Source organism: Chionomys nivalis, chromosome 3, assembly GCF_950005125.1.
Source record: "Chionomys nivalis chromosome 3, mChiNiv1.1, whole genome shotgun sequence".
Taxonomy (NCBI): domain Eukaryota; kingdom Metazoa; phylum Chordata; class Mammalia; order Rodentia; family Cricetidae; genus Chionomys; species Chionomys nivalis.
This window is the reverse complement of record NC_080088.1, coordinates 114,433,163-114,454,344: the sequence shown is the minus strand read 5'-3', so window position 1 is coordinate 114,454,344 and position 21,182 is coordinate 114,433,163. Positions and strand designations below refer to the sequence as shown.

The 21,182-nt window shown below is 41.3% G+C and overlaps 2 protein-coding genes across 4 annotated transcripts in view; both read left to right on the top strand.

Moving 5' to 3' along the window:
• Positions 1 to 21,182, top strand: part of Bicdl1 (BICD family like cargo adaptor 1) — a 95,301-nt gene that overhangs the window by 40,606 nt on the left and 33,513 nt on the right. The gene's annotated exons all lie outside the window — the stretch shown is intronic.
• LOC130871019 (eukaryotic translation initiation factor 1-like) lies at positions 389 to 892 on the top strand. The gene has a single exon (XM_057764087.1). The coding sequence runs from the start codon at positions 389 to 391 to the stop codon at positions 728 to 730; it is 342 nt and encodes a 113-aa protein (XP_057620070.1). The 3' UTR covers positions 731 to 892.

Below are 21,182 nucleotides of genomic sequence, written 5' to 3'. Positions count from 1 at the left end.
AACTAAAAATTATCTTTTAATGAAGAACAGATCTATGAGCCTGCATATGCAGTCAAGGTTATTTGAGAATAACTAAGGAAGGCAAGACTGGACATATTTTTAACTCAAATTATGATACTAAAATTAACTGAACACAAAGGGGTTTTTGAGTCTGTCTGGCACTGGCTCTCCTTTCCCAAGTGGAACACCGGCTTGAACAGAGACACCTGGCTAGCTGATTTCTGACAAGGGCAGGACATGTTACTTCCTGACCCTGTTTGGGAAGTAAGATCTTCCAGACGCGGCCCCAGTCACTGAGCTGCCACAGAGGACTCAGCTGCCTCCCCCTCGAGCCCCCCCCCCCCCGCCTTCTGCAGGCCGTTTCCACGAGGAAAAGGAATCGTATCGTATGTCCGCTATTCAGAACCTCCACTCTTTCAACCCCTTTGCTGGTGCAAGTAAGGGTGATGACCTGCTTCCTGCTGGCACTGAGGATTATATCCATATAAGAATTCAACAGAGAAACGGCAGGAAGACCCTTACCACTGTCCAAGGGATCGCTGATGATTACGATAAAAAGAAACTAGTGAAGGCGTTTAAGAAGAAATTTGCCTGCAATGGTACTGTAATTGAGCATCCAGAATATGGAGAAGTAATTCAGCTACAGGGTGACCAGCGCAAGAACATGTGCCAGTTCCTAATAGAGATTGGACTGGCTAAGGACGATCAGCTGAAGGTTCATGGGTTTTAAGTGCTTGTGACTCTGAAGCTTAAGTGAGGATTTCTTGCAATGAGTAGAATTTCCCTCCTGTCCCTTGTCGCAAGTTTAAAAACCTCACAGCTTGTATAATGTAACCATTTGGGGTCCGCTTTTAACTTGGACTAGTGTAACTCCTTCATGCAATAAACTGAAAAGAGCTATGCTGTCTAAAAAAAAAAAAAAAAAAAGATCTTCCAGACGCTCTGAAGCTCCCTTATTATAATTTGGCTTCACTCATCAATTCCTCTCAAAGGGATGCAAACTTTTTATTACTTATTAATTTTTAGTTCACCTTTACTAAAGGTCAGGGATTAGCCTCTGCTTTTAACTAAGCCCTCTGCTTGAGGTTTCACAACCCGGAAGTCAAGGCTCTCATCTAGAGCTCTAGGCCTTCAAAGCTCTTAGCCAGTTCTTTCCCCTACCTCTGCAGAGCTCACACCCTTGCCTCCCAGAGGCTGCTCCTGAGGCACAGGCAGTTCACAACACAGCTGTTGGCTTCCTCACAGCCAGCAAGAGCAGGGTTCTTTGCCATTTCCAATGCCTCAATTTCATCTAGCAGTGTTTATTTAGATTACTGTCTTGTCTTCCCAACTGTGTCAGCACTGTGTGAGTCCAGAGTTCTTACCATAACTGTGCTGTGCACAGGATATGTGCTCTCCGCTGGGTTGTCTCTGTTGTTACTGCTGTCTGATTATAGAGTAACAGCAGAAAAAGTGTTGCATGCCTACCATGTACCCTGTACTATGCTATGTGCTGCCTCTTTTGATCCCCATATCAGCCTTGTGTGATAGGAAGTCACCTCCTGTTTCTTCACAGTGAAATGGATGAGTCTCAAAGATACTAAATGTATTGGGGTGGGGTTAACCTGAAGGTCAGAAAAGCAAAGCAGCCAGCCACTCACTGGTTCTTACATCTCCCTCAGTCTGAAATGGCAGTTCAGTCTGAGATGCCTCCAGGTATCTCAGATGAGACTGTTTCCTCCTGTTTTATATTCCTCTCTAGTGCTGGGATTAAAGGCATGCACCATTACTTGGTTTCTATGGCAAACTAGTGTGGCTACTGAGATTAAAAGATATGTTTTGCACTGCCTGGTGTGTAAGGCTGACCAGGGTGGCTGTTTTACTCTCTGATCTTCAGGCAAGCTTTATATATTAAAATACAAATAAAATATCACTACAGAAAATAATATATAATGTGCTGTACTTTTTTTAATTTATGTTTTTGAAAAACAATATTTTCTCATTTTACATACCAATCCCTCCTCTCCTGCTCCCTCCATCTTACTCCCCCACCCCACCCCACATCCACTCCTCAGAGAGGGTAAGGCTTCCCATGGGGAGTCACCAAAGTCTAGCACACTGCTTTGAGGCAGGTCCAACATATCTAGGTTGAGCAAGGTATCCCTCCAGAGAGAATGGGTTCCAAAAAGCCAGTATAAGCAGTAGGGATTAATCTTGGTCTCAGCTGCCCCAACCATACAACTGTTACCCACATTCAGAGGACCTAGTTTGGTCCTATGTCCCGTGTCCCGTCCTCCCCTCCCCCCCACCCCCCGCCACTGTCAGACAGGAGTCGGTGAGTTCCCATTAGCTCAGGTAAGCTGTTTCAGTGGGTGTCCCCATCATGGTCTTGACCCCTTTGCTCACATTATCACTCCTCCCTCTCTTCGACTGGACTTTGGAGGCTCAACCCAGTGCTCTGCTGTGGGTCTCCTCTTCTGGTTCCATCAGTTGCTGGATGAAGGTTCTATGATGCCAATTAAGATAGTCATCAATCGCCGGGCGATGGTGGCGCACGCCTTTAATCCCAGCACTTGGGAGGCAGAGGCAGGTAGATCTCTGTGAGTTCGAGACCAGCCTGGTCTACAGAGCTAGTTCCAGGACAGGCTCCAAAGCCACAGAGAAACCCTGTCTCGAAAAACCAAAAAAAAAAAAAAAAAAAAAAAAAAGATAGTCATCAATCTGATTACAAGGCAAGGCCAGTTCAGGCTCTCTCCACTATTGTTTAGGGTCTTAGCTGGGGTCCTCCTTCTGGATTCCTGGGAATTTACCTAGTGCCAGGTTTCTCCCTAGCCCCATAATTCCTCCCTCAATTAAGATATCTCTTTCCTTGGTCTCCCTCTCTGTCCTTCCTCCCATCTCAATCATTGTATTTCCTCAAGTTCTCCTCCCCTTTCCCCTTCTCTCTTCCTCCTTTCCCCCCACCCACACGCTCCCAATTTTCTCAGGAGATCTTGTCTATTTCCCCTTTCCAGGTGGATCCATGTGTGTTTCTCTTAGGGGTCTCCTCGTTAGCTCACTTCTCTGGGGTGGTGGGCTACAGGCTCGTTATCCTTTGTTTTATGTTTGATTTCCACTTATGAGTGAGTGCATACTATGTTCATCTTTCTGGATCTGGGTTTTACCTCATTCAGGATGGTTTTTTTCTAGTTCCATCTATTTGCATGCAAATTTCAAGATGTCATTGTTTTTTACCATTGAGTAGTATTCCATTGTATAAATATACCACATTTTCTTTATCCATTCTTGGATTGAGGGGCATCTAGTTTTTTTCCAGGTTCTGGCTCTTAAAAATAATGCTGTTATGAACATAGCTGAACAAATGTCCTTGTGGCATGATTGAGCATCCTTTGGGTATATTCCCAAGAGTGGTATTGCTGGGTCTTGAGGTAGGTTAATTCTCAATTTTCTGAGAAACTGACATACTGATTTCTATAGTGGCTGTACAAGTTTGCACTCCCACCAGGAATGGAAGAGTGTTCCCCTTACCTCATATCCTCTCCAGCATAAGCTGTTATCGGTATTTTTGGTCTGGGCCATTCTGACAGGTATAAAATGGAAACTCAAGAGTTGTTTTGATTTCATTTCCCTGATGGCTAAGGATGTTGAACATTTCCTTAAGTTTCTTTCAACCATTTGAGATGCTTTCGTTGAGAATTCTATGTTTAGATCTGTACCCCACTTTTTAATTGGATTATTTGGTATTTTGATGTCTAGTTTCTTGAATTCTTTTTTTTTTAAATGTTTATTTATTATGTATACAATATTCTGTCTGTATGCCTGCAGGCCAGAAGAGGGCACCAGACCCCGTTACAGATGGTTGTGAGCCACCATGTGGTTGCTAGGAATTGAACTCAGGACCTTTGGAAGAGCAGGCAATGCTCTTAACCTCTGAGCCATCTCTCCAGCCCCCATAGTTTCTTGAATTCTGTATATATTTTGGAGATTAGTCCTCTGTCTGATGTGGGGTTGGTGAAGATCTTTTCCCATTATGTAGGCTGCCTTTTTGTCTTATTGACTGTGTCCTTTGCTTTACAGAGCTTCTCAATTTCAGAACACTTACTTATTGTTGCTTTTAGTGTCTGTGTTAATAGTGTTATATTTAGGAAGTAGTCAACTGTTCCCATGCATTCAAGGCTTCTTGCCACTTTCTCTTCTATGAAGTTCAGTGTGGCTAGATTTGTATTGAGTGAGGTCTTTGATCCATTTGGACTTGAGTTTTGTGCATGGGAATAGATATGTTTCTATTTATATTCTTCTACATGCCGACATCCAGTTATTGCCAGCATCATTTGTTGAAGATGCTTTCTTTTTTCCATTGTATAATTTTAACTTCTTTGTCAAATATCAGGTGTTCATAGGTGTGTGGATTAATATCCAGGTCTTTGATTCGACTATATTGGTCCACCTGTCTGTTTCTATTCTAATACCAAGCTGTTTTCATTACTGTAGCTTTATAATAGAGCTTGATGTCAGGGATGGTGATGCCTCCAGAAGTTCCTTTATTATACAGAATTGTTTTGGCTATCCTGGCTTTTTTGTTTTTCCATATGAATTTGAGTTCTTTCGTGATCTGTGAAGATTGGGATTTTGATGTGGATTGCATTGAATCTTGATTGCTTTTGGTAAGATTGCCATTTTTACTATGTTGATTCTACCTATCCAAGAGCATGGGAGATCTGTTTTCTCGTATTTTCCTCAATTTCTTTCTTCAAAGACTTAAAGGTCTTGTCATAAGGGTCTTTCACTTCTGCTAAATGTATTATTCAAGGTCACCATACAGTCTCTGAGCTGAGCTTCACATCAAAGATGGCTGACCCTGAAACCCTCCCCTTACATCTTGACTAAGTAACTTAACTGTAAATAAAACTCTGAGGAATATCTTTGCACTAAAATCTTTTTAATGAAGCCTTGTTAAAACTGTGTAATCCAGGGGCTGGAGAGACAGCTCAGTGGTTAAGAGCACTGAGTGCTCTTCCAGAGGATCAAAGTTCAATTCCCAGTGCCTACATGGCAGTTCACAACTGTCTGTAACTCCAGGTCTTGGGGATCTGACACCCTCATTCAGACAGACATGCAGCAAAAAACAAACAAACAAACAAAAAAAAAAACCAACAAAAAACCCAGCAATGTACATGAAATAAAAAGAAAAGTTTAAAAAACTGTAAAATAGAAGAGAGACATAAAACATGGACAAACATTGAAACAAAACATTACAGTTAAGAGGGCCATGTAATCACACAGGAAATAGACCGACATCAGCCCAGTTAAGTCTCTACCAGCACAGCCTTCTTTCTTTCCATGGGATCTCTCTTCTGTCCTACAGTTACCTAACCATTCTTTTCCTTGCTTTCCTAGTGAGTCTTACCTGCTAAGCATGTATCCATAAATACTGTCATTTTGTTTGCCTAATGTGGAATTTTACATAAGCAAAATCACACAGTACAAATTATTTTGTGGTTTCTTTCTCTTACCATCTTGTTTTTATAATTTACCTTAATTTACTTCACATTAATACATAAAATGTATTTGCTTTGGTTTATTACATCCCAGTATATGCACTTTAATGTTTTCTTTAATGTACTGGTTGTAGTGGTATGATCTGGCTATTAGATAATATGCTGTCGTGTAAACAAGTCTTCCCATGCATTGCACACATTTCTGTAGGGTGGACCTTAGGGGTTTGCTAAGTATATAAGTCATTGGCTAGGTATATAAATCATTCTCTAATTATTTCCTGAGGATAAATTCCTAGCAGTAAAATTAATGAATCACATAAATGTAACTGTATAAGGTGCTTTGAGGATCTCTTTGAACTTCTTTAACAAGAGAGTGTTTACTTGACTTTAAAACAAGGTCTTCTGTAACCCAGTCTAGCTTGGAACTCACCTTGTAGCCAAAGCTGATCTTAACTTTTGTTCTTCCTGCTTAACCTCCTGAGTGCTGGGATCATAGGTATGTTCCATCACACTTGGTTTCTAATTAAATTAAAAACAGTGTAAAGCAGTTGGCAGAAGCAAGCGGTAGATTAGTATGTTGTTTCTTTGCACTGGGAAACCTTGGCTTTATATTTTTCTGTAAATGTATTTCATGTTGCTTAAAACCTATTCTTTTAGGTATATATAGTAATGATGGCTAACTGCCTAGGCAGAATGTTTAGAGAATCTCATTACTTATAACTATCATATAAAATGCACTATGTTATATTCATTGCTTGAGGACTTGATTTCCTCAATTTGAACAGTGTTTCCATTGAATGTTCTAACTTATGTGTCACTGTTTTCTTTTTCAGTGTTATCTTTATCTATGATCCACTGTGTCTGAATTACGTGTTTCTCATCTGCTCTGAATGAGGGCTGCATCTTACTCAGGCCCTGGCACACCGTTGTCTTGCTGTTCAGTACTCTATGTTGGGTACTGTTGGTGCTGCATTTGTTCTTGAATGGTTGCCTTTGCTTGTGTGTTTACACTCTGCTCTAGTATGTTAGACTTATGCTTAATGCTTGCTTTGATTTGTAGAATGTGTTTTAACATAGGAGATGGCAGTTTATTTGGAAGTGATTCTTGAGGGTGTGTAGTATTTACTCTGGCATTTAAATGAGCCCTGATCTGGAGCCTCCAAATTTTAATTTCTGTCTTTTTAAGATTCCTTGAGAATATTCAGGCTTATAAGCTCTGGTTCATTAATATTCTCTGTCATGGCATCTGAGAAAGACAGAGAAATTGACTGGCAGAAAGAAAGCAGAGATAAGATTTAATAGAAGTGTTTTTAACAGCGAGACAGCACTTTATACCTGAAAGCATTTGAAGACATTAACTGACTGACATGCCTGCCAGCATCTTTGTATGAAATGGGTTTTCATTTTGTATTTAATAGCTGAGAAAATGGGGGCTGGAGAGGTGGCTCAGAGGTTAAGAGCAACCACGTGGTGGCTCAGCTTGTGTGCAGACAGAACACTGTATGTGTAATAAATAAATTAATCTTTTAAAAGCTGAAAAATGAATGTGATTTTACACTCTTAATTATTCCTGAGAAGTTGAAGTTCATGTGGAAACAACTTTATTTGAAATCATGAAGAATTCTTTGTAGCCTATTTTATACAGTATATTTCCACTTTGAAAAAAAAGTTTCTACATCTTAACTGTGTGGTTTTTATTTGTATGATTTTTCTTTTTCTTTTTTTAGACTTTCTCTATGTAACTGCTCTTACTGTCCCGGAACTTTTTCTGTAGACCAGGCTGGTCTCAAACTCACAGACATGTGCCTGCCTCGGCCTCCCAAGTGCTGAGACAAAGGTGTGAGCCACCACACCTGGAAACTGTGTTTCAATAGACTCATCCTTAGACCTTTCACTTTTCCCAGAAAACAGCTGAACGAACATCAAAGCTATTGGTTTCATTTCCACTAAACAAATCCATGAGGAAGTGTCCGTCTTTGTAGAGAAGAGGAAAACAGACAGGTGCTGGTGCAGCACGGAGCAGCTCTTGTTCCAGAAGGGTGGTCTGCAGTGGGCAGTTCATTTGGCCCTAGTTTTGAAGACTTAAGACAACAGTGGCCGATTGCTTCGTGTGTGTTGCTCTTGTTCACCCACAGAACCAGCAACAGAGTTAGTGGATTCCGGTGACAGGAGATCTCTGTCAGTGCTTATATCCTGTCAACACATGCTCACTGTGCCCTTGGTAATAATTCATCTAGAGAGCCATGTAAAAAGCTATCAGTAGGCACTTAATTATATTCAGACCTGGGGGTGGGACAGTGCTCATACACATCTGTGCAGGTGGGAGCTAGATTCAGTTACCAGCCACCCTGTTTTGTGTTTTTTGAGACAGGACTTCCCACTGACCTGGAATTTGCCAAGTTGCCTAGGTTGGCTTGCTGTCAAGCCTCTAGGTGTACACCCATCTCCCCCTCTTCAGTACTGGAGTTACAGAGATGTGCTGCCATGCTAAGCACATCTTTTAGGTTTATTTTATGTGTGAGTGTTTAGTGTGTGTGACTGTACACCATGTGATGGAGGTGGGTCTTGTATTAATCTGTTGCTTTCATTGGTTAATAAAGAAACTGCCTAGGCCCATTTGATAGGCCAACCCTTAGGTGGGTAGAGTAACAGAACAGAATGTTGGGAGAAAGAAGCCGAGTCAGTGAGTCGCCATGATTCTCCCACTCCAGACAGACGCAGGTTAAGATCTTTCCTGGTAAGCCAGCTTGTGGTGCTACACAGAATATTAGAAATGGGTTAGATCAATATGTAAGAGCTAGCCAATAAGAGGCTGGAGCTAATGGGCCAAGCAGTGTTCAAAAGAATACAGTTTCCGTGTAATTATTTCGGGTAAAGCTAGCTGGGTGGCGGGACGCAGCCCCATCGCTCTTATTACAACAACCATGTGTGTACAGTGGCCTTAAAGGTTGACAAAGGTGTGTGAGTCCCCTGAAACTGGAGTTGAAAACAGCCATGAGCCATTGAATGGGTGCTGGGAATCAAACCTGATTCCTTTGCAAGAGCTAAAAGTGCTCTTAACCACTGAGTAGCTATCTCTACACACACACACACACACCACCACCACCACCACCACCACACACCTTTTTAATGTGGGTTCTGAGATTCTAACATAAGTCTTCCTACTTGCAAGGCAAGCTCTTTACTGATCATGCTGTCTTTCCGGCCCTGAAGAACATTTTTTTTAATGTGAATTGAGTGGTGGAACCAAGAATTTCTGCTAAGGCTTCCTGAAAGATGTTTAGGTGGGTGTGATGGTGCCTGCCTTATCTTTTAGCTCTCAGGAGGCAGAGGCAGGCGATCTCTGAATTGAAGGCCAGCCAACATGGTGAGCAACAGGACAGCAAGGCCTACATACAGAGACTTTGTCTCATGGAAAAAGATGCAGCAGCAGCAGCTTGCATTTAAGTTGCCAAACAGTAGGTAGCTAGAATCTGATTTAGAGTGAGGAGTCTTTCTGCTCTACACCCTCCACTGGGTGTTTAGGCAAGCTCACCAGACTTTTTATTCATGCATACTATCTGTGTTGCTGCCCAGTGACTTCCCAGTAAATAGTTCTGTAGCCAGTGTTAAAAGCCTACAGGCTAATCCTTGCTACATAACTACTGTTTCCGTGACAACTGTCAGATGACCCATAGTCTGTGTAAGGCAAGATATGAGAAGTAGTTTCATTGGTGAATACCCGGTGTTACTGGTAGAGTGCTCCACTGGGGATTTTAGCAGGCTGCTTGGCTGCTGTATCCAAAATTTAAACTTTTTCCACATTGCATGTTTGAACATTTTAGGAGAAAAGACTTCTTAAAAAAAAAGTCTCTCGCCGGGCAGTGGTGGCGCACGCCTTTAATCCCAGCACTCAGGAGGCAGAGGCAGGCGGATCTCTGTGAGTTCGAGACCAGCCTGGTCTACAAGAGCTAGTTCCAGGACAGGCTCCAAAACCACAGAGAAACCCTGTCTCGAAAAAAAAACCAAAAAAAAAAAAAAAAGTCTCTCTATGGGTTTTCCCCCTGTAAGAAAATAACAGTTTGAATTCTGATTATTTTATATAAAATGGATATAACAAATACGACAAAAGCTTCAGATCTAATTTGTATAGAGTTTTGTGATGGTTTATAATTAGGAGCAGAGGTTTAAGGGGGGGGATTTTACTTAAGTAATGGGAAGGATTTGATGATAAAATATTTAATATTTAAAAATATATTTATGCAGCATGGAGATTTTATTCTTTGTTTTTCCCTGTTGTAGACAATTTTAAGTTGAAAGTAAGTTCATACACAGTTGTTTTCTCTGTATACAGTAAATGTGCCTTCTCTGGGCCTGCCACAGTTCTGAGGCCTGGGATTGTGGCATGCAAAGCAAAGGCCCTGACCTTTTGGGACTTAGTCAAGGGCAGACAGAGACATCAATTCAATTAAAAATTGTATGTAAGGTGTGGTAAGTAATAGCATGAATTTAGTACATTTTGTTACAAAATATCTTAGACCAATTAATTAATAAGGGACAGAAGTTTACTTGGATCATAGTCCTGGAACCGGGAAGTCCAAGAACACAGTGTCAGCATCTGCTCAGCATCTACACAGCGTCTACAAGAGTCTTGCAACCTTGTAACATGGAGGATATCACTGGGCGGTTGTATGAGCTCTGGTCTCTCTCTTTCTCTCATAATGACTGGACAAGGCACCAGTCTATGAGTACAACAGAATATCATTAGGAATCATTTCACTGGGTGTGTGTGTGTGTGTTTTCTCTCTTTTAGTTGGTCATGTTTGATTCTAACCCTAGTCTCTAAACTATCCAGTCTGTGTCCTGGCTTCCAGGCAGTGTCAGGCATGGGCTCCCTCTCTTGGGCCTCAAGTTAAAGTAGACATTGGTTGGCCATCCAAGTTCTGCACCAGCATTGCTTCAGTACATCTTGCAGGCAGGGCAGATTGTAGGTCAAAGGTTTTGAGGCTGGGTTGATGTCCAGATTCCTCTTTCAGTAGCATACAGAGTACCTTCCCACGCCAAAGAGACTACATAAGGGTGAAGGCTCCATGTAGGCACCAGCTTGATCTCTTTACAGTCAATGAGCTAAGTGGATATTGCCCTTGGCAGTGCCCCCATGTGGCTATTTTTCTTGGCAATACCCCCCATCAGTTTGCCGATTGCAGGGGGGAGGCAATCCTCTGTCCTGTCATCAACCTGGCTTATTTGGGGATCTCCATTGGCCCCCCTCAGCCAACAGCTCAACTGAATACAGCTCAGTCCTTTATTGAAAGCCTTGCCTGGCTACAAGAAATGGCCAGTTCTGACTCCATAGCCTCCATTACTAGGAGTCCTCACTAGGGTCATCTTTATACATTCCAGGAAGTTTCTGCATCACCCCCAAATGGCCCCCAATTCCAGCTATCTCTCCCGGTACGCTTTCCCTCCATCCCTCTCCTCCTAATTGCTCTTGCTCCCATCCCAGCCTGCCCCCACTCCACCTGCAAATTCTATTTCCCCTTCCCAAGGAGATCCATGTGTCCCACTAGAGCCCTCTTTACCAAACTTCTCAGGATCTGTAAATTGTACCTTGATGATCATTTACTTAACAGCTAATACCTACTTAGAAATGCATACATACCATATTTGTCTTTCTGGGCCTGGGTTACCTCACTCGGGATACTATTTTTCTAGTTGCATCCATTTGCCTACAAATTTCATAATGTCATTGTTTTTAACAACCGAATAATACTTCATTGTGTAAATACACCAAATTTTCCTTATCCTTTCTTTGTTTGAGGGACGTCTAGGTTGTTGCCAGTTTCTAGCTATTATAAGTAAAGCCACGATGAACATAGTTGAGCAAGTATAAGATGGAGCATCCTTTGGGTATGTGTCCAAAAGTGGTATAGCTGGGTCTTGAGGTAGATTAATTCCCAATTTTCTCAGAAACTGCCATATTTATTTTCATAGTGACTGTACCAGTTTGCACTCCCACCAGCGGTGGAGGAGTGTTCCCCTTGCTCCACATCCTCTCCAATGCAAGCTGTCACTTGTATTTAGTCGTTTTGATTCCCTGATGACTAAGGATGGTGAACATTTTTCTAAGTGTTTCTCAGCTATTTGAAATTCCTCTGTTGAGAATTCTGTTTTAGGTCTATAACCCATTTTTAATTGGATTATTTGATTTTTTGATACCTAGTTTCTTGAGTTCTTTATGTGTTGTAATAGGAACAGTGGGCTACATTCCACGGCTAGCTTTATACCCGAAATAATTACACGGAAACTGTATTCTTTTAAACACTGCCTGGCCCATTAGTTTTTAACCTCTTATTGGCTAGCTCTTACATATTGATCTAACCCATTTCTAATATCCCTGTAACACCATGAGGTGTGGCTCACCAGGAAAGATCTTAACCTGCGTCTGTCTGGAGTGGGAGAATCATGGCGACTGCCTGACTCGGCTTCTTTCTCCCAGCATTCTGTTCTGTCTACTCCGCCTACCTAATTTCCTGTCCTATTAAAGGGCCAAGGCAGTCTCTTTATTTAACCAATGAAATCAACACAAAACAAAAGACTCTATCACATCATTTATGTATTTTGGATATTAGCCTTCTATCAGATGTGGAGTTGGTGAAAATTTTTTCCCATTCTGTAGGCTGCTGTTTTGTCCTATTGGCCGTATCCTCTACCTTACAGTAGCCTTTTAGTTTCATGAGGTCCCATTTATTAGTTTCGTTCTTAGTGCCTGCACTATTGGTGTTCTATTCAGAAAATCATCTCCTGTGCCAATATGTTCTGGTTGCTGCTCACTTTCTCTTCTCTCAGGTTCAGTGTGGTTGGTTTTATGTTGAGGTCTTTGATCCACTTAGACTTGAGTTTTGTTCAGGGTGATAAATATGGATTTGTTTGCATTCTACATGCTGACATCAAGTTAGACCATCACCTTTTGTTCAAAAAAGAGTTAAGGCCAGTACTCCTCAAATTATTCTACAAAATAGAAACAGAAGGAACTTTGCCCAATTCATTTTATGAGGCCACAGTTAACTCTGATGGCCAAACTACATAAAGATTCAACAAAGGAAGAATTACAGACCAGCTGAATGGTGGTGGCACATGTCTTTAATCGCAGCGCTTGGAAGGCAGGGGCAGGCAGATTCCTATGAGTTTGAGGCCAGCGTGCTCTACAGAGTGAATTCCAGGACAGCAAGGGCTGTTACCCAGAGAAACCCTGTCTCAAAAAACAAACAAAAAAGAATTACAGTTCAGTTTTCCTCATGAACATGATGCAAAAATGCTCAATAAAATACTTGTTAGCCAAATCCAAGAACACATCAAAAATATCACCCACCATGATCAAGTAGGCTTCATTCCAGAAATGCAGAGATGGTTCAACATACAAAATTCAATGCAATCTACCATATGAACACACTGAAAGAAAAGAAAACACACATGATAATCTCAGTAGATGCAAAAGGGGCCTTTAACAAAATCCAACATCTCCTCATGATAAAAGTCCTGGAGAGACTGTGGATACAAGGGACATACCTAAACATAATAAAGGCAATTTATAGCTTATATATAATATAGTCAACATCAATTTAAATGGAGAGAAATGCAAAGAAGTTATTAAAACCAGTAACAAAACAAAGTTGTCATCTCTCTTCATATCTATTCAATATAGTACTTGAAGTTTTAACTAGAGCAATAAGACAACTGAAGGAGATCAAAGAGATGCAAATTGGAAAGGAAGAAGTCAAAACTATCGCTATTTGCAAGTGACATGATAATATACATAAGTGATCCTAAAAAGTTCACCAGGGAACGACTACAGCTGATAAACACTTTAAGTGAAAGTAACTGGATACAAGATTAACAACAACAAAAAGTCAGTAGCCCTCCTATATACAAACGAGAAATGGACTGAGAAAGAAATTAGGGAAACACAACACCTTTCACAGTAGCCTCAAATAATATAAAATATCTTGGGGTAACTCTAACCAAGCAAGCGAAAGACCTGTATGATAAAAGCTTCCAAGTCTAGAAGAAGAAGATAGCAGAAGATGGAAAGATCTTCCATGCTCATGAATTGGTAGGATTAACATAGTAAATATAGTCATCCTACCTAAAGCAAGCTACAGATTCATTGCAATCGCCTTCAAAATTCCAACACAATTCTTTGCAGACCTTGAGAGGACAATACTCAACTTCATATGGCAAAACAGAAAGGCCAGGGTATTAGCCTGAGCAATACAAGAACTGCAGGAGGTATCACCATCCCTGATTTCAAATTGTAGTTCAGGGCTATAGTAATGAAAACCTCATTGTATTGGCTTAAAAACAGACACATTGATCAGTAGAATTCAATTGAAGACCCAGACATAAATCCTTAAACCTATGGACACCTGACTTTTTTTTTTTAACAAACCAAAAATACCCACTGGAAAAAAGGTCTCTTTCTCTTTACAGAGCCACTAATCCCATTTTAGGGCCTCCACTCTCATTTTCTCATCTAATCTTATTTACTTTTCAAAGACCCTACTTACAAATTTCATCAACATGAATTTGGTGATTTGTTTTCAACATATAAATTGGGAGAGGGAACACATTCAAACCATGATAGCAAACAAAGGAAGCCTTTCTGGTAAAACGGCATTTCAGGAGAGTCCTAAGTGAGGAATGGGCCTTGTCAGTATTAGAGGAAGAGTATTCCAGGCAGGATGGTGGCAGATGTAGGGTTCTTGGTAGAAAGGCCACAGAGCTGAGGACAGCAACAGATAGAATGTATCATATAAAAATAGATCAAAGGAAAGTGGGGTGGGGAGGCACTAAGATGGCTCAGCAGATTGGGCTACTGAGCCTGATGACCTGAGCTTATCCTCAGGATCCACATGGTAGAAGGAGAAATTGACTCCCTACACACTGTTCTCTGACATCCACATATGCACAGAGGCATATGTGTGTGCATGCATAAATACACATGTACAGAAAGATAAAGTGTAATCATTTTTTTAAAATATGAATTTGGAGTGGGAAAGTAATCATACAATGTTATAAGGACCTGAAAAGAGGGCTCACAGGTTAAGAGTATTTATTGTTCTTCCAGAGGATCAGAGTTTGGGTCCCAGAACCCACATCATCCAGCTCACAACTACCTATAATTACAGCTCCCAGGATCCAGTTCTGCCTTCTAGGTCCTGAGGGCACACATAAATAGAAATGATATATTTTAAGGAGTGTGTTGTATTTGTTCTGAAATCAAAGCTTCTAGACATCTTGAAGCAATGACATGGCCTGACTTGAACATTGAAAGGTGCTCTATGACCTAGGAGAATATGAAGTGAGGGTGAGGCTACAAGCAGGGAGACCAGTCAGGTGGCTGGAGCCAGGGTGAGAGTGGGGCATGGAGGGCCATAGGATGCTAGATAGTTGCCTTACTCAGTAAACACATCTTTACGTGCCAGGCGCTGTTCTAACAACATTATAAATACCAGCTTGTTGCTCTTCTTTTCCTTGAGACAGGGTTTCTCTGTGTTGCAGCTCTGACTATCCCAGAACTCACTCTATAGACCAGGCTGGTCTCAAACTCAGAGATCCACCTATCTTCCTCCTCACCCAGTGCTGAGATTAAAGGCATGCGCCACCGCTGGTCCCTGCTTGTCATTCGTTAGCATCAACATGCTTCTGAGGTAAATGTCAGAGGTTAAATTCAAGGATTGATAAATGGTTTGGATACGAGAAGAGGGAACCAAGAATAATTTCTGTGTAGGATCAGTTTAAACCTTGAAAGAATGAAGTGACCTTATGCCAAGAAGGAAGCTGGAAGAGCAGCATATCTGGGGGCAGGCCCCAGAGTCAGGAGTTTGGGTTTTAAACACCCTGAACGCAGTCAAGCTGCTGTGTTACGTCGGCAGTCTGGATAGAGGAACCTGGCTCAAGGGACAGGCAAGGCTGAGATAAGTTGCAAAAGCTATCTCAAAGCATTCAGCAAGAAATACCAATCTGATGTTTTTTCTTATCATAAATGTGACCAGAGGTCAGTATGAGGACAGTCTTTCCCCTAGATCAGGGTTGTGTGTAGCATTAGCTTCGGCCTTAGCCTCAGTTTCTTTATAAAACAGGATGAACTCCGCTTCTACCATGGCATCCGTGGATAAAATGAAAGAAAATGTTAAGTAGAGCAATGCTTAGACATGGAAAATACCTCACAGAGTTTTGTTATCTTCCATTTACACAGGTTCAGTTTGTTACATTCAACTGAGACTAACAGAACATGATCTATACTCCTAGTATGAACAAAGTCTGAATTTACAGCCTACTTGCACACTCTTCTGCTTGTTTAATAACAAGCGCCAAAAAAAAAAAAGAGAGAGAGAGAGATTTTAGTCTGTACACAATGGCTGATGCATGTTGTCCCAGCTACTCAGGAGGCTGAAGCAGGAGTACAACTGAGCTACAGGATTTTGAGGCAAGCTTGGACAATATAGCAAGATCCTGATGCAAAATGGGGCGGAGTCTTGGGAGTGTTTTCGGTGGTGCAGCATGCTTGAGACCCTAGGTTCTATTCCCAGCGTGGTGGACTTCCCCCTCCCCCGAGTTCAACTTCCATCGTCTGTGAAGTTGTAATGACTTTATAAAAGAAAGGATTTTATTTGTAGGTTTCTTTAGAGGACGCAGGGAAAGAAGTTGTGGGTTCTGAGTATTAAACATTCCCACATGCAGAAGCAGAGTGAGGGTACTGGGAGAAACACAAGCAGAGAATCCATAGATTAGTCGTGGGTAGTTTACACCAAAACCTGAGGAAAATCTGCTCGAGTCTCTGTGCTGACCTATAAGGAGCAATAGTACCCTGTACCATGACAGGCCTTTTGAATCAGAGGGAATTCGCTCATTAATACCCTGGGGATACTGCTAGGACCTTGCTAAAGGGCATTTCTGGAGCTTAGATTAATCCTGTTTCTATTTTCTACAGTCATAGCTGGACTAACTCACTTAAAGTATTGAAATTTTATCTCAAACAACCTGTTTTTTTTTTTTTGGTTTTTTTTTTTTTTTTGGTTTTTTGAGACAGGGTTTCTCTGTGGTTTTGGAGCCTGTCCTGGAACTAGCTCTGTAGACCAGGCTGGTCTCGAACTCACAGAGTTGCCTGCCTCTGCCTCCCGAGTGCTGGGATTAAAGGCGTGCGCCACCACCGCCCGGCTACAACCTGTTTTTTTAGAGAGGCAAAATGAATTACATAGTCCTTGCATTTATACTGTTCATTAAAAAATATCAAGAATGTTTTTACTTCTTAGTATTTGTTTAGGTCTAGTTAGGTCCCCCTGTAGCCATGTGACCACAAGAGAAAACTTTAAATACTTGTATTTTCCTTTTTAGTATTAGGCATGACCATCATTTTCTTGGAACATCCTGATTATGTCCCTGTGACACCATTTGTCTTCCAGTGAGGACCTCCTGTGTGTGCGCCCCAACCTGTTCCTGTCACTGCCCTATTTAAGGTTGCTCCATGGACGTCATTTGTTGCTTACCTTCTCCACCTTCCTGTTTATTTTGAAAAGTTTCACAGGCTTCATACCATTTTCTTTTGAAAGCACGAACAGGTCATGATCCAGAAAAACCATCATATTTTCAACTGGAGAGACCAAATTGTATTCTGGGGACTGTTTCTTCCATTACCCCCCTGACATTTTGGGGCTGCTCTGTTCTGATTGTACCAGGACTGGTAAATGAAGAGCCAGCCTAGATCCCTGCAGCATAGGACTGTGATTCTCCCTTCATGAATCCCTCTGACACATTGCCTTGAGCTCTTTAGGCTCTGTAAGATTTGCCCTTGTTTCATTTAATCTGTTAGACTTGTCTACATTTTATAAAGATGAAGATTAAAAAGCAATAATAGCAGTAGCAGTATCTAACATTAATTTACTTTATCTGCACAACCTTAATGAGGTACTTCTTGAGCCTCTGATCAGACAGATTTTTATGAAGTTACACAGATTGTATCATTTATATGTAAATCCTTAGAACACTTAAAAATCTTTTCTGTTTAAAAAAGATTTATTTTATGTGTATGAATGTTCTGCCTATGTGCACGTATGTAGTGCACCACATATATGCTCGGTGCCTGTCGAGGTCAGAAGGCGGCGTCAGATCCCCCGGGAATGGAGATACACATGGTTGTAAGCCACTGTGTGGTGCTGGGCCCTGAACTTCCTCTGCTAGAGCCACAAGTGCTCTTAACCACTGAGCCAGTTCTCCAGCCCCTTCTCTCTAAATTCCATTTTTTAAATAAGCTAGCAATAGAGCTCTGACACTGAATGATGGTCTTCTTTCAGAAATGAAAGCGTATTACCATTTGTCCTTCCTTCTTCCTCAGTGACCGCTGCAGTTGCTGGTCTGATGCTGAGAGGTCACGTTAGTGGCAGAGACTCAAACATGGCCACAACAGAGCCACTGCTGTGCGCTAATTCTAAAGTTAGCTCAAATCAAACAAAATTAGACCAGTCTTCTCTCTTCCTAAATGTCAGAGTGGCTTTTTACACACGCCGCCCTGACAGGACCACAGTCTGCGTCATGCCTTCTCTGAATTAATTCACAGGCTAGTGGCAGTGGGCTTTATTCTAGAGCATGCATTCTTAGCAGTCCTGAAAATCATCTAGGATATGGCTGGGGTTTTTGTTTTTGTTTTGTCAAAACAAAGAATAAGAAAAGAAAGAAAAAGAGCCAGGAATGAGAGCTAAGAGTTTACTGGCCTGGCCCTCATACATTCAGATTATATTCTGATAGGTTCATCTTTTGTCACCATGGCTCAGAGCCACGCCTGCACATTGGTGGCTTGAACCAGATCCTCTCCAAGGTTTCAGCTGTTTCAAATTATATATGTTTCTTATAAGAAATACCAGTATTTTACTTCAGATTTTTACATAATAGCTGTCATATACATCTTGTGGTTTTTGTATATTTTCTTTTATGTGTATATAGTTTATGTGCGTTGGGGTTTTGCCTGTATATATGCCTTTGTGAGGGTGCCTCTATTGATAATGTGATTTTTGGCTAGAAGTCCTTTTTGTTGTTGTTACTACATTTTTCTAATATATCTTCACCAAGAATATTGGTTTGTAACTCTTTATTTTTTCCCTGTTGCATCTTTACCTCACTTTTCAATCTGACTTTGTAGAAGGAGTTTGGGGGCACTCCTTCTGTTTCTGTTTATTTGCATACTGTGAAGATTGGCTATAGATCTCTGAAAGTCTGATAGAAATCTACAGTCGGTCCATCTGGACCTGGGCTTGTTGGACTCTCCTATCATGGGTCTATATGGGTTGCTGCTCTCCTCTTGGTTTAACTTTAGTGGTTTGGATGAACTTAGTAATTGGTCTATTTCTTTTAGATTTTCCAATTTAATGTAGTAAATGTTTTGTTTTTGAGAGAGTCTCATTGTATATCCCTGACTGGTCTGGAAGTCTCTGGAGACCAGGCTGGCTCAAACTCAGAGATCTGCCTGCTGAGTTCTGGGATTAAAGGAGTGTACCACCATGCCCAACTGGGTTATAACTCATATAGCTCCATTCTTCACCACAGGCAAATGATCAATCTTTGGCTGTGAGGTAGCTGTGGTGTTGTGGCCCAAGGAGTTAGGCAGTGCTACTTGCCTGGTCTACAGAATGAGGCCAGTGATTCTTGCCTCTATAGTCTCTTTGAGATTCAAATGAAAAATATAAGTTAAAAGTTTTTGAAAGTCTTACGTCTGAATCATATATTTAAAAAAACATTATTATAACTAAATGGCTAAAGAGCTCAGACTCCTGAGTTAAGCTTTTCTGATAAGAAGAGACTTTTTTTTTTCTAAGAAGATGATTTGGAGGAGGTTAGTCTCCAGGAGCATTTCTCAGACCAGCTGGGTTTGTGCATCTCTTTGGCTTTGTTTTGTGAGTTGTGTCTAGGAGGTGATGTCAGGAATCATCTAAGGTAGAGGAAGGATTGTAGTACCAGAAGGTTTAAAGACAGCATAAGAGAACCCACAGAATCAATTAACCCAGGCTCATAGAGAGGCTCAGAGAGACTGAACTGACAACCAGGGAATCTGCATGGGTCTCACCTAGGCCCTCTGCATATATATTACAGTTGCATAGCTTGGTTGTCTTGTGGGACTCCTAACAATGGAAAAGGGGGCTCTCTCTGACTTTGCTGGCTGTGTTTTGCGACCCCACTCCTTATACTGGGCTCCCTTGTCCAGCCTTAATATGAGGAGAGGTGCCTAGTCTTTTTTTCCCCCATTTATTTATTTATTTTTAATTAAAAATTTCCCCCTCCTCCCATTTCCCTTCTCCTCTCCCCTCCCCCCTCCGTCTCCAGTCCAAAGAGCAGTCTTAATGAAACTTAATATGCCATGTTTGGTTGATATCCTTGGGAGGCCTGCTGTTTCCTGAATAGAAAGAGAAGGAGTAGGTGGAGGTGTGGGGGGAGGGCTTGGAGAAGAAGGAGGGGAAACTGCAGTCTGTATGTAAAATAATATCATTAAAATAAAGAAGAAATACGTAGGAGGCTGAAGAGTTGGCTCAGTGGTTGGGAGTGCTGGCTGCTCTTCCAGAGGTCCTGAGTTCGATTTCCAGCACCCACATGGCAGTTGACAACTGTCTATAACTCCTGTTCCTGGGGATCTGACACCCTCACACAGACATACTGCCGAACACCAATGTACATAAAATACAAATAAAAACTATTTTTAAAAGAAAGGAATAGGTTAAGATTTATATGTGGCTCTCTGTAGTGAGGCAATATATGTTGAATTTGTAGAACTAAAAACAATAACAAAAATAAACAACTCATTACGTATTTCTTGGAGGTGAAAGAGCTGTTAAAGATAGACCCGTTATGGATAGTGCCTCACTGAACATCTAGCCAGACATTTCAATGGTATCCCCATCCCATGTGAAAATAATTCCTAGCCATTTCAGGGTATAGTGAACTCTTCCAAGAAACCATGAGTCCTGCTCAGTTCCAGCAGCCTCAGAAAGATCCCAGAGGTGGTCTTACTCTGCCTATAGCTCTCCTCTCCACAGGGCAGTGTGTCGGGCTCTCCATTGGGCTCTCACATAGGTTAGGGAAGAGGACTTCAGCCCCAAGCAGTAACTGGAGAATTAAAAATAGCAAGAATGCCCTTAAGAATTAATGTCCAAAACCGTAACATACACGACAGAGAACTCTAAATATCATTCATGTTGAAGAGAAGTGGTATAAAATTAGATAAAGATAAATAAATGTCTTTAACCATAGCTGAGGAAATGGAGGAAAGAAATAAAGGAATTCCCAAAGTGACTGGGTATGTGGGGGCTGGAGAGATGGCTCAGCGGTAAAGAGCATTGCCTGTTCTTCCAAAGGTCCCGAGTTCAATTCCCAGCAACCACATGGTGGCTCACAACCAACTGTAATGAGGCCTGGTGCCATCTTCTGGCCTGCATGCATACACACAGACAGAATATTGTATACATAATAAATAAATAAATAAATAAATATATATATATATATATATAAATAAATAAAATTGAAAAAGTTAAGTGACTGGGTGTGATAACCCATACCTATAATCTTAGCACTTGCCCAGCCTGGGCTATAAAGTGAGACCTGGCTCAAAACAAAACCCTAAGACAGAACGTATTATAGCTATTTTATTGTAAAATATTTGTTGATCTTCTATGTTAACTAGCA